This window comes from Coregonus lavaretus, assembly GCF_964263955.1.
Source record: "Coregonus lavaretus genome assembly, chromosome: 25".
NCBI classification, from domain to species: domain Eukaryota; kingdom Metazoa; phylum Chordata; class Actinopteri; order Salmoniformes; family Salmonidae; genus Coregonus; species Coregonus lavaretus.
Window position 1 is genome coordinate 19,946,695 of NC_140012.1, and position 14,197 is coordinate 19,960,891.

Below are 14,197 nucleotides of genomic sequence, written 5' to 3' on the forward strand. Positions count from 1 at the left end.
GCACTCCAGATGACTCTACACACGCTCCGCATGATGGCCCTGGGGGGCATCCACGACCATGTGGCACAGGTGCACACACTCATTCACACTAACGCCACCTTACCATCATTCCTAGGACATGCTACTCCAGTACACACAGCACACCACAACACAGTTGGCATGAGCAAGAGTGTAACATTTATGTTGTATTTCTCATCTTTCTTCATTCTCTCTCTGCCCCTCTATCCCCCTTTCTCTCCCTATCTTCCTCTCTCTCAGGGGTTCCATCGTTACTCTACAGACTCATCCTGGCATGTTCCCCACTTTGAGAAAATGCTTTATGACCAGGCCCAGCTGGCTGTGGCCTACATCAGCGCCTACCAGGTGTGTGTGTGCATGCGTGTGTTTGTGTGCCAGCCACATCGTTTATCCCCTCTCTCTACCATCATAATTTTCCCGCCCAAAAAGTGTTAGTCAGCAGAATTCACCTAGATAAATAATCTCTGTTAGGGGATGTCACATCATGGGCGGGGTATCTATAGCAATGCGAACCACCGCTGCAAAGTGTGTAATATTTTACCTCGAAAGCTGCAGCAGAAGCGAACTTCTTCGTCCGCGTGAGGCTACAATAACTTGAATTTCCCGGGGAAGCTGTGAAGTGAGCTGTAGCATATTGTGTGATTATGTTTATGAGTCTATGCATAGCAATTAGGGATGCATATTTCGGTAAATTTTGCTGCCGACTAACTTACCCTCATTAACTGGTCAACAAACGGTAAAACAAATGTCAAACAGTAAAATGACGCAACCAACAGAAAATACAATGCATGCATACAAGGAATGGACTTTTTTTATTAAGAGCTTAATGAAAACGTACAACAATAGAAAGCCTATCGTCTGACAGTCAAAAGGCTATAGGCAATTATTGAACATGCAACTTCTGTAATGAAGCAGCTAATAAAATGTCATTTTCAAACATTTGCCAAAATGCAATTAGTGGAAAACACCTTTCTAAACAGCGCACCTAATGCGAGCGGTTCCATATGTGACAAAGAATAAAATTGCTGTTAGAAACTTAGAAAGAGGTAGAATCTAATGGCAACAACTAGAACTTACAATGGCTAGCCCCAAGTCGTTACATGACTCCTGCGTGCTTTGTTGACTATGAACTTGCTTGTTTACTGAACTGTGGGACAGACTATGTTTGTTTCCACACTCAGGACTCTGACTCTCTATTGGTTACACGGACACTTGGCCTCCCATCGTATTCTAACCACCCTTCGCCGGCTTTGTATTCATGTTACCTGATGAAATTGCTGCATAATATGATCTTGTTGCCATCTGATGCACACTCAAATGTCATAAAAAAGCAACACTGCAGAGCTCTCCCTGTTGTCTGCCGTGCCCTGATTGTATTACTGCTGATGATATCTGGGAATGTGCATGTACACCCTGGCCCATCTACTGTTGCTAGTCCCAATTCTGACTTGTGCTCTGATATCTGTTTCACTGATTTCAGCTCTCGTAAAAGCCTGGGTTTTCTGCACGTTAACACTAGAAGCTTATTACCTAAAATTGATCAATTGAAAGTGTGGGTTCATAGCTCCAATCCAGATTTGTTGGTTATTATTGAGACGTGGTTAAGAAAGAGGTGTTTTGAACACTGATGTTAACCTTTCTGGTTATAGCCTTTTTCAGCAAGACAGATCTTCCAAAGGTGGTGGAGTGGCAATCTTTACCAAGGAACACCTTCCTTCATGAGGGGGGCCTCTGTAAATTGGTATAGAATCAGCTTGATCCCCTCTGTCGAAGACGCTTGGACCTTCTTTTTGATATTTTCAGTGGTATTGTTAACAAACACGGCACTATAAAGAAAATGAGAATTAAAAACAGGTTCAGCCCCTGGCTTGACCGTGATCTGGCAGAGTTACTCCACCTCAAGAATTCCATTTGGTGAAAGGCTCGGCACACGCATACTCAGGATGACTGGCTCTCGTTCAGGCAAATGAGAAATAAGTGCACTCAGGCTATCCGGAAGGCCAAAGTCAGTTACTTTAAGGAGCAGTTCTCTCTCTGTGGGTCTAACCCCAAGAAGTTCTGGAAAACGGTTAAAGACCTGGAGAATAAACCCTCCTCCTCACAGCTGCCCATGTCCCTTAATGTTGATGATGTGGTTGTTACTGACAAGGAGCGCATGGCTGAGCTCTTTAATCACCACTTCATCAAGTCAGGTTTCCTATTTGACTCAGCCATACCTCCTTGCCCGTCCTCATCTCCCAGCTCTTCTAATGCGACTAGCCCCGATGCTCCTCCCCCTTTTCCCCCTGCCCCGCTACATAGTTTCTCCCTACAGGCGGTCACTGAGTCTGAGGTCTCCTTAAACTTGACCCCAAAAAAACATCTGGGTCAAATGGTTTAGATCCTTTCTTCTTCTAGCCTGTCTCTCCTCTCTGGGGAGGTTCCCATTGCTTGGGAGGCAGCCTCAGTGCGTCCTTTATTTAAAGGGGTAGATCAAGCTGATCTTAACTGTTATAGGCCAGTTTCTATTTTGCCCTGTATATCAAAAGTGCTGGAAAACTTTGCAATAATCAACTGACTGGCTTTCTTGATGTCTATAGTATTCTATCTGGTGTGCAATATGGTTTCCGTTCAGGTTATGGATGTGGTGTGATTACTACCTCTGAGGGTTTAGAGCTTGAGGTAGTCACCTCATACAAGTACTTGGGAGTATGGCTAGACGGTACACTGTCCTTCTCTCAGCACATATCAAAGCTGCAGGCTAAGGTTAAATCTAGACTTGGTTTCCTCCATCGTAATCACTCCTCTTTCACCCCGGCTGCCAAACTAACCCTGCTTCAGATGACCATCCTACCCATGATAGATTACATAGACGTAATTTATAGATCGGCAGGTAAGGTTGCTCTCGAGCGGCTAGATGTTCTTTATCATTCGGCCATCAGATTTGCCACCAATGCTCCTTATAGGACACATCACTGCACTCTATACTCCTCTGTAAACTGGTCATCTCTGTATACCCATTGCAAGACCCACTGGTTGATGCTTATTTATAAAACTCTCTTAGGCCTCACTCCCCCCTATCTGAGATACCTACTGCAGCCCTCATCCTCCACATACAACACCCGTTCTGCCAGTCACATTCTGTTAAAGGTCCCCAAAGCACACACATCCCTGGGTCGCTCCTCTTTTCAGTTCGCTACAGCTAGAACCTGGAACGAGCTGCAAAAAACACTCAAACTGGACAGTTTTATCTCCATCTCTTCATTCAAAGACTCAATTATGGACACTCTTACTGACAGTTGTGGCTGCTTCGCGTGATGAATTGTTGTCTCTACATTCTTGCCTTTGTGCTGTTGTCTGTGCCCAATAATGTTTGTACCATGTTTTGTGCTGCTACCATGTTGTGCTGCTGCCATGTTGTGTTGCTACCATGTTGTTGTCATGTGGTGTTGCTACCATGCTGTGTTGTCATGTGTTGCTGCCATGCTATGTTGTTGTCTTAGGTCTCTCTTTATGTAGTGTTGCGGTGTCTCTCTTGTCGTGATGTGTGTTTTGTCCTATATTTTAATTTTTAATCCCAGCCCCCGTCCCCGCAGGAGGCCTTTTGCCTTTTGGTAGGCCGTCATTGTAAATAGGAATTTGTTCTTAACTGACTTGCCTAGTTAAATAAAGGTTCAATAAAAAAACGATAAAAACAACAACTAGTATGTGTTGCTAATATGACTAGGATTGTGCCTTTGGCTTCTGGACAGCGAAAGAAAGTTAATATGAAAACCAATAGAACAGGAGAGAAATGCTGGTTAATGGCTTGAGGAAGTCTTTTTTAAATAATTGCCTCCACATTTCTATGGTTGGATTTGGATAGGCTACTTTAATTATTTGAAGTAAAGTAAAACGTTCAGGTTTCAAACAATTATACTGCCTCAAGCTCACATTGTAAAGTGGTGGGTGATGCGCTGATAGCCTGCCTACCATTGACTATAGCCTATGCACTCGAATGGCGATTGAGATTCACACTTTAATTATGAGTTAAGATTGAGAAATAAAAATAGTAGCTCTTTTTAATCGTGGCCATCAAAACAGTTTTTAACACGCGAGTGCATTTAGAATTGTTATTTGTTTGCGCAATGACTGGGTTTATAAAAGCACGTTTCACTCCAGGACCAACTTTTTGAGGAGGTTCTCTCGCGCTGTCTGACAGGTGATGGGCCATTCCCTTCCTCAAACTAGGCTCTGTATGCTGTGCGCGTGTGATAAAAAAGCTACACGACAACTAATGAAAAAATACACTCGCCAATTTAATTCCACGAAATTATGCTAATTAACCTATAGGCCAATAAGCACGACCGGTCAAATGTATTTAAAGCGGCTAACCGTTATCCCTAATAGCAATGTATAGGACCATAGATGTGTCCCCTACTGTGTTGGTGGTACAGTAGAAGAAATCAACACTGTAGTACAGTAGAATACGCCAACAAGAGTGTCCTCTTCACTGATGTATTTTTCATCTTAAAGAGGTAAAAGGATTCACTGTAAAGCCAGCCTCGGCGCGTAAGATAGGGATATATACAGTGGGGAGAACAAGTATTTGATACACTGTTGATTTTGCAGGTTTTCCTACTTACAAAGCATGTAGAGGTCTGTAATTTTTTATCATAGGTACACTTCAACTGTGAGAGACGGAATCTAAAACAAAAATCCAGAAAATCACATTGTATGATTTTTAAGTAATTAATTTGCATTTTATTGCATGACAAGTATTTGATACATCAGAAAAGCAGAATTTAAAATTTGGTACAGAAACCTTTGTTTGCAATTACAGAGATCATACGTTTCCTTTAGGTCTTGACCAGGTTTGCACACACTGCAGCAGGGATTTTGGCCCACTCCTCCATACAGACCTTCTCCAGATCCTTCAGGTTTCAGGGCTGTCACTGGGCAATACGGACTTTCAGCTCCCTCTAAAGATTTTCTATTGGGTTCAGGTCTGGAGACTGGCTAGGCCACTCCAGGACCTTGAGATGCTTCTTACGGAGCCACTCCTTAGTTGCCCTGGCTGTGTGTTTCGGGTCGTTGTCATGCTGGAAGACCCAGCCACGACCCATCTTCAATGCTCTTACTGAGGGAAGGAGGTTGTTGGCCAAGATCTTGCGATACATGGCCCCATCCATCCTCCCCTCAATACGGGGCAGTCATCCTGTCCCCTTTGCAGAAAAGCATCCCCAAAGAATGATGTTTCCACCTCCATGCTTCACGGTTGGGATGGTGTTCTTGGGGTTGTACTCATCCTTCTTCTTCCTCCAAACATGGCGAGTGGAGTTTAGACGAAAAAGCTATATTTTTGTCTCATCAGACCACATGACCTTCTCCCATTCCTCCTCTGGATCATCCAGATGGTCATTGGCAAACTTCAGACGGGCCTGGACATGCGCTGGCTTGAGCAGGGGGACCTTGCGTGCACTGCAGGATTTTAATCCATGACTGCGTAGTGTGTTACTAATGGTTTTCTTTGAGACTGTGGTCCCAGCTCTCTTCGGGTCATTGACCAGGTCCTGCCGTGTAGTTCTTGGCTGATCCCTCACCTTCCTCATGATCATTGATGCCCCAAGAGGTGAGATCTTGCATGGAGCCCCAGACCGAGGGTGATTGACCGTCATCTTGAACTTCTTCCATTTTCTAATAATTGCGCCAACAGTTGTTGCCTTCTCACCAAGCTGCTTGCCTATTGTCCTGTAGCCCATCCCAGCCTTGTGCAGGTCTACAATTTTATCCCTGATGTCCTTACACAGCTCTCTGGTCTTGGCCATTGTGGAGAGGTTGGAGTCTGTTTGATTGAGTGTGTGGACAGGCGTCTTTTATACAGGGAACGAGTTCAAACAGGTGCAGTTAATACAGGTAATGAGTGGAGAACAGGAGGGCTTCTTAAAGAAAAACTAACAGGTCTGTGAGAGCCGGAATTCTTACTGGTTGGTAGGTGATCAAATACTTATGTCATGCAATAAAATGCAAATTAATTACTTAAAAATCATACAATTTAATTTTCTGGATTTTTGTTTTAGATTCCGTCTCTCACAGTTGAAGTGTACAGTGGGGAAAAAAAGTATTTAGTCAGCCACCAATTAAAAAAATGAGAGAGGCCTGTAATTTTCATCATAGGTACACGTCAACTATGACAGATAAAATGCCTATGATAAAAATTACAGACCTCTACATGCTTTGTAAGTAGGAAAACCTGCAAAATCGGCAGTGTATCAAATACTTGTTTTCCCCACTGTAGGTCCTATATTTGGGAGGTGTGCGATCAAGTGCAAGAGGTTGTTTTTTTAAAGAGGGTGTCTACAGTGGTTGGCTCAGAATACAGTTGAGTTATCGTTGCTATGTTGTTGTGGGTGCAGGTCTCAGGAGACTGGTGCAATGTTGTTAATTACAGTAGCCTATGGTTGGTTGATTGGGGTCCGGTTGTGTCACAGTTGCAGTGTGATACAGTGGGGGGAAAAAAGTATTTAGTCAGCCACCAATTGTGCAAGTTCTCCCACTTAAAAAGATGAGAGAGGCCTGTAATTTTCATCATAGGTACACATCAACTATGACAGACAAATTGAGAAAAGAAAATCCAGAAAATCACATTGTAGGATTTTTAATGAATTTATTTGCAAATTATGGTGGAAAATAAGTATTTGGTCACCTACAAACAAGCAAGATTTCTGGCTCTCACAGACCTGTAACTTCTTCTTTAAGAGGCTCCTCTGTCCTCCACTCGTTACCTGTATTAATAGCACCTGTTTGAACTTGTTATCAGTATAAAAGACACCTGTCCACAACCTCAAACAGTCACACTCCAAACTCCACTATGGCCAAGACCAAAGAGCTGTCAAAGGACACCAGAAACAAAATTGTAGACCTGCACGAGGCTGGGAAGACTGAATCGGCAATAGGTAAGCAGCTTGGTTTGAAGAAATCAACTGTGGGAGCAATTATTAGGAAATGGAAGACATACAAGACCACTGACAATCTCCCTCGATCTGGGGCTCCACGCAAGATCTCACCCCGTGGGGTCAAAATTATCACAAGAACGGTGAGCAAAAATCCCAGAACCACACGGGGGGACCTAGTGAATGACCTGCAGAGAGCTGGGACCAAAGTAACAAAGCCTACCATCAGTAACACACTACGCCGCCAGGGACTCAAATCCTGCAGTGCGAGACGTGTCCCCCTGCTTAAGCCAGTACATGTCCAGGCCCGTCTGAAGTTTGCTAGAGTGCATTTGGATGATCCAGAAGAGGATTGGGAGAATGTCATATGGTCAGATGACACCAAAATAGAACTTTTTGGTAAAAGCTCAACTCGTCGTGTTTGGAGGACAAAGAATGCTGAGTTGCATCCAAAGAACACCATACCTACTGTGAAGCATGGAGGTGGAAACATCATGCTTTGGGGCTGTTTTTCTGCAAAGGGACCAGGACGACTGATCCGTGTAAAGGAAAGAATGAATGGGGCCATGTATCGTTAGATTTTGAGTGAAAACCTCCTTCCATCAGCAAGGGCATTGAAGATGAAACATGGCTGGGTCTTTCAGCATGACAATGATCCCAAACACACCGCCCGGGCAACGAAGGAGTGGCTTCGTAAGAAGCATTTCAAGGTCCTGGAGTGGCCTAGCCAGTCTCCAGATCTCAACCCCATAGAAAATCTTTGGAGGGAGTTGAAAGTCCGTGTTGCCCAGCGACAGCCCCAAAACATCACTGCTCTAGAGGAGATCTGCATGGAGGAATGGGCCAAAATACCAGCAACAGTGTGTGAAAACCTTGTGAAGACTTACAGAAAACGTTTGACCTGTGTCATTGCCAACAAATGGTATATAACAAAGTATTGAGAAACTTTTGTTATTGACCAAATACCTATTTTCCGCCATAATTTGCAAATAAATTCATTAAAAATCCTACAATGTGATTTTCTGGATTTCTTTTTCTCATTTTGTCTGTCATAGTTGACGTGTACCTATGATGAAAATTACAGGCCTCTCATCTTTTTAAGTGGGAGAACTTGCACAATTGGTGGCTGATTAAATACTTTTTTTCCCCACTGTATGTTGTCTTCCCTGGTTGTAGGCCTCAGGGGGACTTGTTGTATAAAGGTTGCATTATGTTGTGTTCTGTGGGTACAGATCTCATGGGAATGGTTGTGGTATGCTTGTGTCATGGTTGCAGTGTGATTATGTGATATGTTGTCTTGTGTGGGTGCAGGTGTCGGGGGAGCAAGTCTTTGCTGACGTGGCCCGGGATATTCTCCTCTACGTCTCCAGAGACCTCAGTGACAAGGTGAGACATCTCCCTCCTACCTCATTAACATTTACATTACATTTTAGTCATTTAGCAGAAGCTCTTATCCAGAGCGACTTACAGTTAGTGAGTGCATACATTTTCATACTGGCCCCCCATAACACCTCTGTGTGTGTGTGTGCACATGCGCTCATGCATGTGTGTGTGGGGGCGTGTGTGTGAGGGCCAGGTATCGCACTCTTTTGAAAAATGCCCCTGGATTCCTATCAATGTCAACCCGTTTCTTCCTCTCCCTGCTCTCTGCCCAGGCAAGGCGGCGGCCATCTTAGTTTGATTAATGTCTCGACAGCCCAGAACAGAGCACACAATTAAAACCACACTCATTGAGATCTTTATATTCACCAAGATTTCTTATGCAGTTATACGGTAAGGAATTATGCTAGGAAGGTAATTTACCACGGATACTGTTTCTTTTATACGGCTGCCTCTGACAGGGCTTTCCCTCGAAAGCCCAGAGTCATTATCGCAGAGAGAATACAGAGAATGTGCAGACAATGGACAATTGAGTTGGCATGAATTTTCCTAGTTTCTAGTTAATTTACCTACTGTTATACAGAGAAATTGCATATTATCTACCTATAATCTCATGTCCTGTGGGCAGTGGTGGGCACAAACAGCAGTTGATGACTGAACCTTTGTTTTTTCATACGATTGTTAGGTAATAGGTTAGGTAGTTTAGACAGCGCTACAGCTCGCTACCGCATCCACACTCCATTCCCCTAGGGGGCAGCAGCAACCTTGTCCAGATGCTGAGCCTGGTTGAAAAGCACATCAGGTGCTGCCAATTAGGTTGGTCGTCGGTCCCAGCTTGCAATCCGCGAGGCTGCTGGTTTTGTGTTTGGTGGCCATGAGGCCTTTCGTTTGTTTTTGTCTTTAGTTTCGGCATGCCTTTTGGTATTTTCATTTTTGGACATATTTATGTCTCGCCACCATCTGAACAAATAATAATCAGTTTGGACTGGCCGACCAAGAGGTCAAGAGAGACAGAGCTGGCCCTGGACCAAGGTAAAGTTGCTGTCTCCTGGGTACATGCATTCAACACCTGGTCGCATACGATTACTTTTCACATTAATGCACACATTTATTCAGGTTACAGACCATGTAACTGAGTGCAACAATATCCTTCGGCAAGTTCTTGGTTTCGTAATCCATTACATCAACAAAACAAAAAAAATTCAACCCAAAGATCATGACCGGAACATTGGTTTAAGATCCATTACATTTATCATACAGAAAAGTATATTAACACATTGTTCTCCAAACACCCCTTCTCTCTCTCTTGGGAGTTTAGTCCGGGGGCTTCTACAGTGCTGAGGACGCAGACTCTCTCCCTGCTGCGGGGGGGAGTGAAAAGAGGGAGGGGGCGTTCTGTGTGTGGATGGGGTCAGAGATCAGAGAACTACTTCCTGTTGTGGTGGAGGGAGCAACAGGAGGCGCTACAGAGGCTGACATCTTCATGCACCACTACGGGGTCAAAGAACAAGGCAACGTGGACATGGAACAGGTGTGTGTGTGCGCAAGCTTGTTCGTCCCCACGATAGACCTTGTCCTAAGTATCTTTTAAATTATCATAAACATTTATCTTCTGTGTATCTTCTGTAATTATCTTCTGTGTCTGTAAGGACCCTCATGGGGAGCTGCAGGGCCAGAACGTGTTGATCGTGCGTTACTCTGTGGAGCTTACAGCTGCACGCTTTGGCCTCAGTGTAGAGAAGGTTTCTGAGCTACTGGCCTCCGCTAGAGCCAAGCTGGCCGAAGTCAGGAAGAGTCGTCCGGCCCCTCACCTCGACACCAAGATGCTGGCCTCCTGGAACGGTAAGGGTGCACGTGTATACACACCCACCCACCCACCCACCCACCCACACGCACTGCCCCCAGGTCTCCATCTGATGCAGGAGTGTATCAGTATCTGCGAGGTAATGAAGCTAGGCGATTTCAGGAACCCTTCCATTAATTAGTCAATCACTTCATTAATCAGCTGTCCCCCAGGGCAGGCAGCACTCTGCTGGGGCTTTGATGACTGGGCTGCTCCCTACCAATGCTTTGATACTGACATGAAAGATGGAGGGAGGGATAGAGGGAAGGAGAGAAGAGGAACCCAGCGACAAGGGGAACTTCAAAGCCTGGTAATCACCAAGTTTCTACTGAACTGCCACCTCACAGTGTCACTGAGCTGCTCCAGAGAGAGATAATGATACAGAGTTCCAGTATGGGACAACATCACAGAATTCCATTGAAACCATGTTGCTGGCAGGTGCTTGATAATATTTTGGGTTTGGCATTATGACAATGGGTTTCATAACCCCCCTCCCCCCTCCCTCTGCCCCCCTCCCTTTCTCTCGATCTCTCTCCTCGCATATCTCTCTCTTTCTTGCTCTCTCTCTCCAGGTCTGATGTTATCAGGCTTTGCGCGTGTCGGTGCTGTGCTGGATGACAAGGCTATGCTGGAGAGAGCGGTGCAGGCCGCTCGCTTCCTAAAGGAGCACCTGTGGGACGTGGAACGACAGATCATGCTTCGCTCCTGTTACCGTGGAGACGAGATGGAGGTGGAGCAGGGGTAAGATGGGGGGATAATAATGAGGATGTTTAGTTAACAAATCATAACTTCAGTACTTCACATCAATGTGTGATTTGCGCACAAGTTTCAGTTATATGCTCATATCTCAAGTGAGGAATGGACTGAATTGGGCGGGTAGGTGACAACACATGAGGACCTCTCACCAACATCAATTTGACCCCATGTTATATAAGTTTCACAAACTAACACACAAATAAAAGAAAATTGTATTTGTCACATGCTTCTTAAACAGCAGGTGTAGACTAACAGTGAAATGCTTACTTACGGGCCCTTCCCAAAAGAAATAATAGAAAAATAATAACACAAGGAATAAATACACAATGAGTAACAATAACTTGGCTATATACACGGGGTACCAATACCGAGTCAATGTGCAGGGGTACGAGGTAATTGAGGTAGATACAGTGTATGTACATATAGGTAGGGATAAAGTGACTAAGTAACAGGATACATAATAAACCCTAACAGCAGCGTATGTGATGAGTCAAGAGTTAATGCAAAAAAAGGGTCAATGCAGATAGTCCTGGTAGCTATTTGGTTAACTATTTAACTAACTATTTAGCAGTCTTATGGCTTGGGGGTAGAAGCTGTTCAGGGTCCTGTTGGTTCTAGACTTGGTGCATCAGTTCCGCATGCCATGCGGTAGCAGAGAGAACAGTCTATGACTTGGGTGACTGGAGTCTTTGGCAATTTTTAGGGCCTTCCTCTGACACCGCCTGGTATAGAGGTCCTAAATGGCAGGGAGCTCAGCCCCAGTGATGTACTGGGCCGTACGCACTACCCTCTGTACCGCCTTGCGGTTGGATGCCAAGCAGTTTCCTGTAGTCCAAGATCTGCTCCTTTGTCTTGCTGATGTTGAGGGAGAGGTTGTTGTCCTGGCACCACACTCATTGTCATCGGTGATCAGGCCTACCTCCGTTGTGTCGTCAGCAAACTTAATGATGGTGTTTGAGGCGTGTGCGGCCACACAGTCGTGGGTGATCAGGCAATACAGGAGGGGACTAAACACGCACGCTTGAGGGGCCCCCGTGTTGAGGGTCAGCATAGTAGATGTGTTGCTGCCTACCCTCACCACCTCGACGCGAGCATAGAAGGTATTTAGCTTGTCTGGTAGGCTCACGTCACTGGACAGCTCGCGGCTGGGTTTCCCTCTGTAACTGTGGGGACGACGTCGTCGATGCACTTATTAATAAAGCCTGATGTGGTGAACTCCTCAATGCCATCGGATGAATCCCGGAACATATTCCAGTCTGTACTAGCGAAACAGTCCTGTAGCTTGTCATAGAGGTGGATATTGTATTATGTCCTTGATAATGTCCTTGAAGGCTCTGGATCCGCCATACACACTGGCTGGTAGGTGGGGGACTAACACACGGTTGATCCAGGTGTTGTGGTTATGTTCCTGCCCCAGATGCCATGAGTGAGCGAATGTGTTCGCAAACCGTGTGTAGTGCCCTATGAAATCCGTATTTATTTTTTGCCTGGTTCCGTTTAGTTTTTTCCCAAATTCCATTTTCTCGGTTTAGTTTTTTCCAGGTTTCAGATTTCCCCAGCTTTTTCACCTTTATAAATAGAAAAACAAGTAAATTGGATGTTCAAAGTATTTGAACCACATCAGGAGACTACTTTTGAAGTCTGGCAAAATTTTGGTTTTGGAGTGCAGTTAACCTTTAATTTAAGTGTGCACTAGAGTGCTGCACGGACATGAATTTTAAGCCCGAACCTCACCCATGCCCGCGAGGTTCAGACCCTACCCAGGCCTGATTGCTTCTGCCAAATTTAAGGCCCAACCAAAAATCAGAAATAACTTCCTTCTTTAGTAAAAACATTAGCTGCTTCTCTCTGTGTGTCACCCGCTCCCGACGTGCAGCTCGCTCATGGCCCTTTGAGTCTATAAGTATCCATAGCAATGGCACCGCTTGGGCTGCTCTGCTCAATGAAGAGACATGAGAGAGCAGTTAGCTGTTAGCTACTTTTCGTCACTCAGACATAACTCAAGGAACATTATTTTCTGTGAAATAATCTCTCCTGTCTTATATTTGACGAGGTTGAAGCACTTATGATCTTAGTCAGATATGACTGTACTGCGCAGCAGAGAATGGCTCAGCTTCAAAATGTTAGTGACCAATTTAGTGATACCCGAGCCCTGCCGGTACCCTAGTTATTGATGGCAGGCCCTACCCAGCCCTAACCCGATGTGCAGTTGGCTTTTCAGAGAGTTGCATGGAATCCTAATCACTAATGCATTTAGTTCATGTCTTATGATAAACTTGGGCAAATTAGTTAATTTTCAACATTTAGTTGATTTCCTACTAATTTCAATAAATTTTAGAATATTGTTGAATTCCGTTTTAATGTCTGGATTCCATGTTTCCGTCCGCGTTCTCCGCAACATAGATTTTATAGGGCCCTAAATGTGGAAATGCCACTGAATCTGCAGAAAACCACACCAGGAACCCGCACACATGCGTGAACACATGCATACACACTCACACACACTGGCCTGGTTCCAGTGGTCCTGTCTCATTCGTACTAGTCATTAGGGATGTAACGATTCATCGATACGCCATCGTTTCCCGGCTCAAATGTTTAAGATATTAATGCATATGTCCACAGGACCCCAAACGTATCCAAATGTATCATGCATCGGTCAGGAAATTGAATCAAACGTTACGAATCACCGGTTCACAATTTTTTGGATGTTGCACAAATTACTTTCTCTCTACTTTCTGAAAATACCTAATCTTTTGTGACTTCACATTTTGCGTGCCGAACAACCCCAGGCAATATCAGTAGACTAGTCAAACTGTGGGCTGTACTCAGCTTCGCACGTTGACCAACGAGAGGTAGGCCTATTCCTGATCTGGTACATCTGCGTGTCACATTCAGCATTTAAATGTTTGTAAAATTGCTTGCGCAATATTGGGCTTTATTAGTTGAGTGACAACCTATGTAATTTGCTAGGTTACTTTTATAAAATGCCTGACATCCCGCCGGAGACACAACTCTCATCTGGCTATACATGCCGATCGGGGCTTAGCCTACATTCACTTATTTTTTGTTGTTGTTGCTTGAAACAATCAGTATATATGGTCATTTTTAGATATACAGTTGAAGTCAGAAGTTTACATACACCTTAGCCAAATACATTTAAACTCAGTTTTTCACAATTCCTGACATTTAATCCTAGTAAAAATTCCCTGTTTTAGGTCAGTTAGGATCACCACTTTATTTTAAGAATGTGAAATGTCAGAATAATAGTAGAGAGAATTATTTCTTTCAG

At 44.4% G+C, this 14,197-nt stretch overlaps 1 protein-coding gene across 1 annotated transcript in view; it reads left to right on the top strand.

The window, feature by feature from the left end:
• spata20 (spermatogenesis associated 20) overlaps positions 1 to 14,197 on the top strand; it is a 66,100-nt gene that overhangs the window by 6,878 nt on the left and 45,025 nt on the right. The window contains exons 6-11 of the mRNA XM_084141331.1: positions 1 to 69; positions 259 to 363; positions 8,241 to 8,315; positions 9,628 to 9,840; positions 9,959 to 10,151; positions 10,725 to 10,893. The exon at positions 1 to 69 is cut by the window's left edge and continues 62 nt beyond it. Coding sequence (XP_083997457.1) covers positions 1 to 69; positions 259 to 363; positions 8,241 to 8,315; positions 9,628 to 9,840; positions 9,959 to 10,151; positions 10,725 to 10,893 — 824 coding nt within the window. The remainder of the gene's footprint in view (positions 70 to 258; positions 364 to 8,240; positions 8,316 to 9,627; positions 9,841 to 9,958; positions 10,152 to 10,724; positions 10,894 to 14,197) is intronic.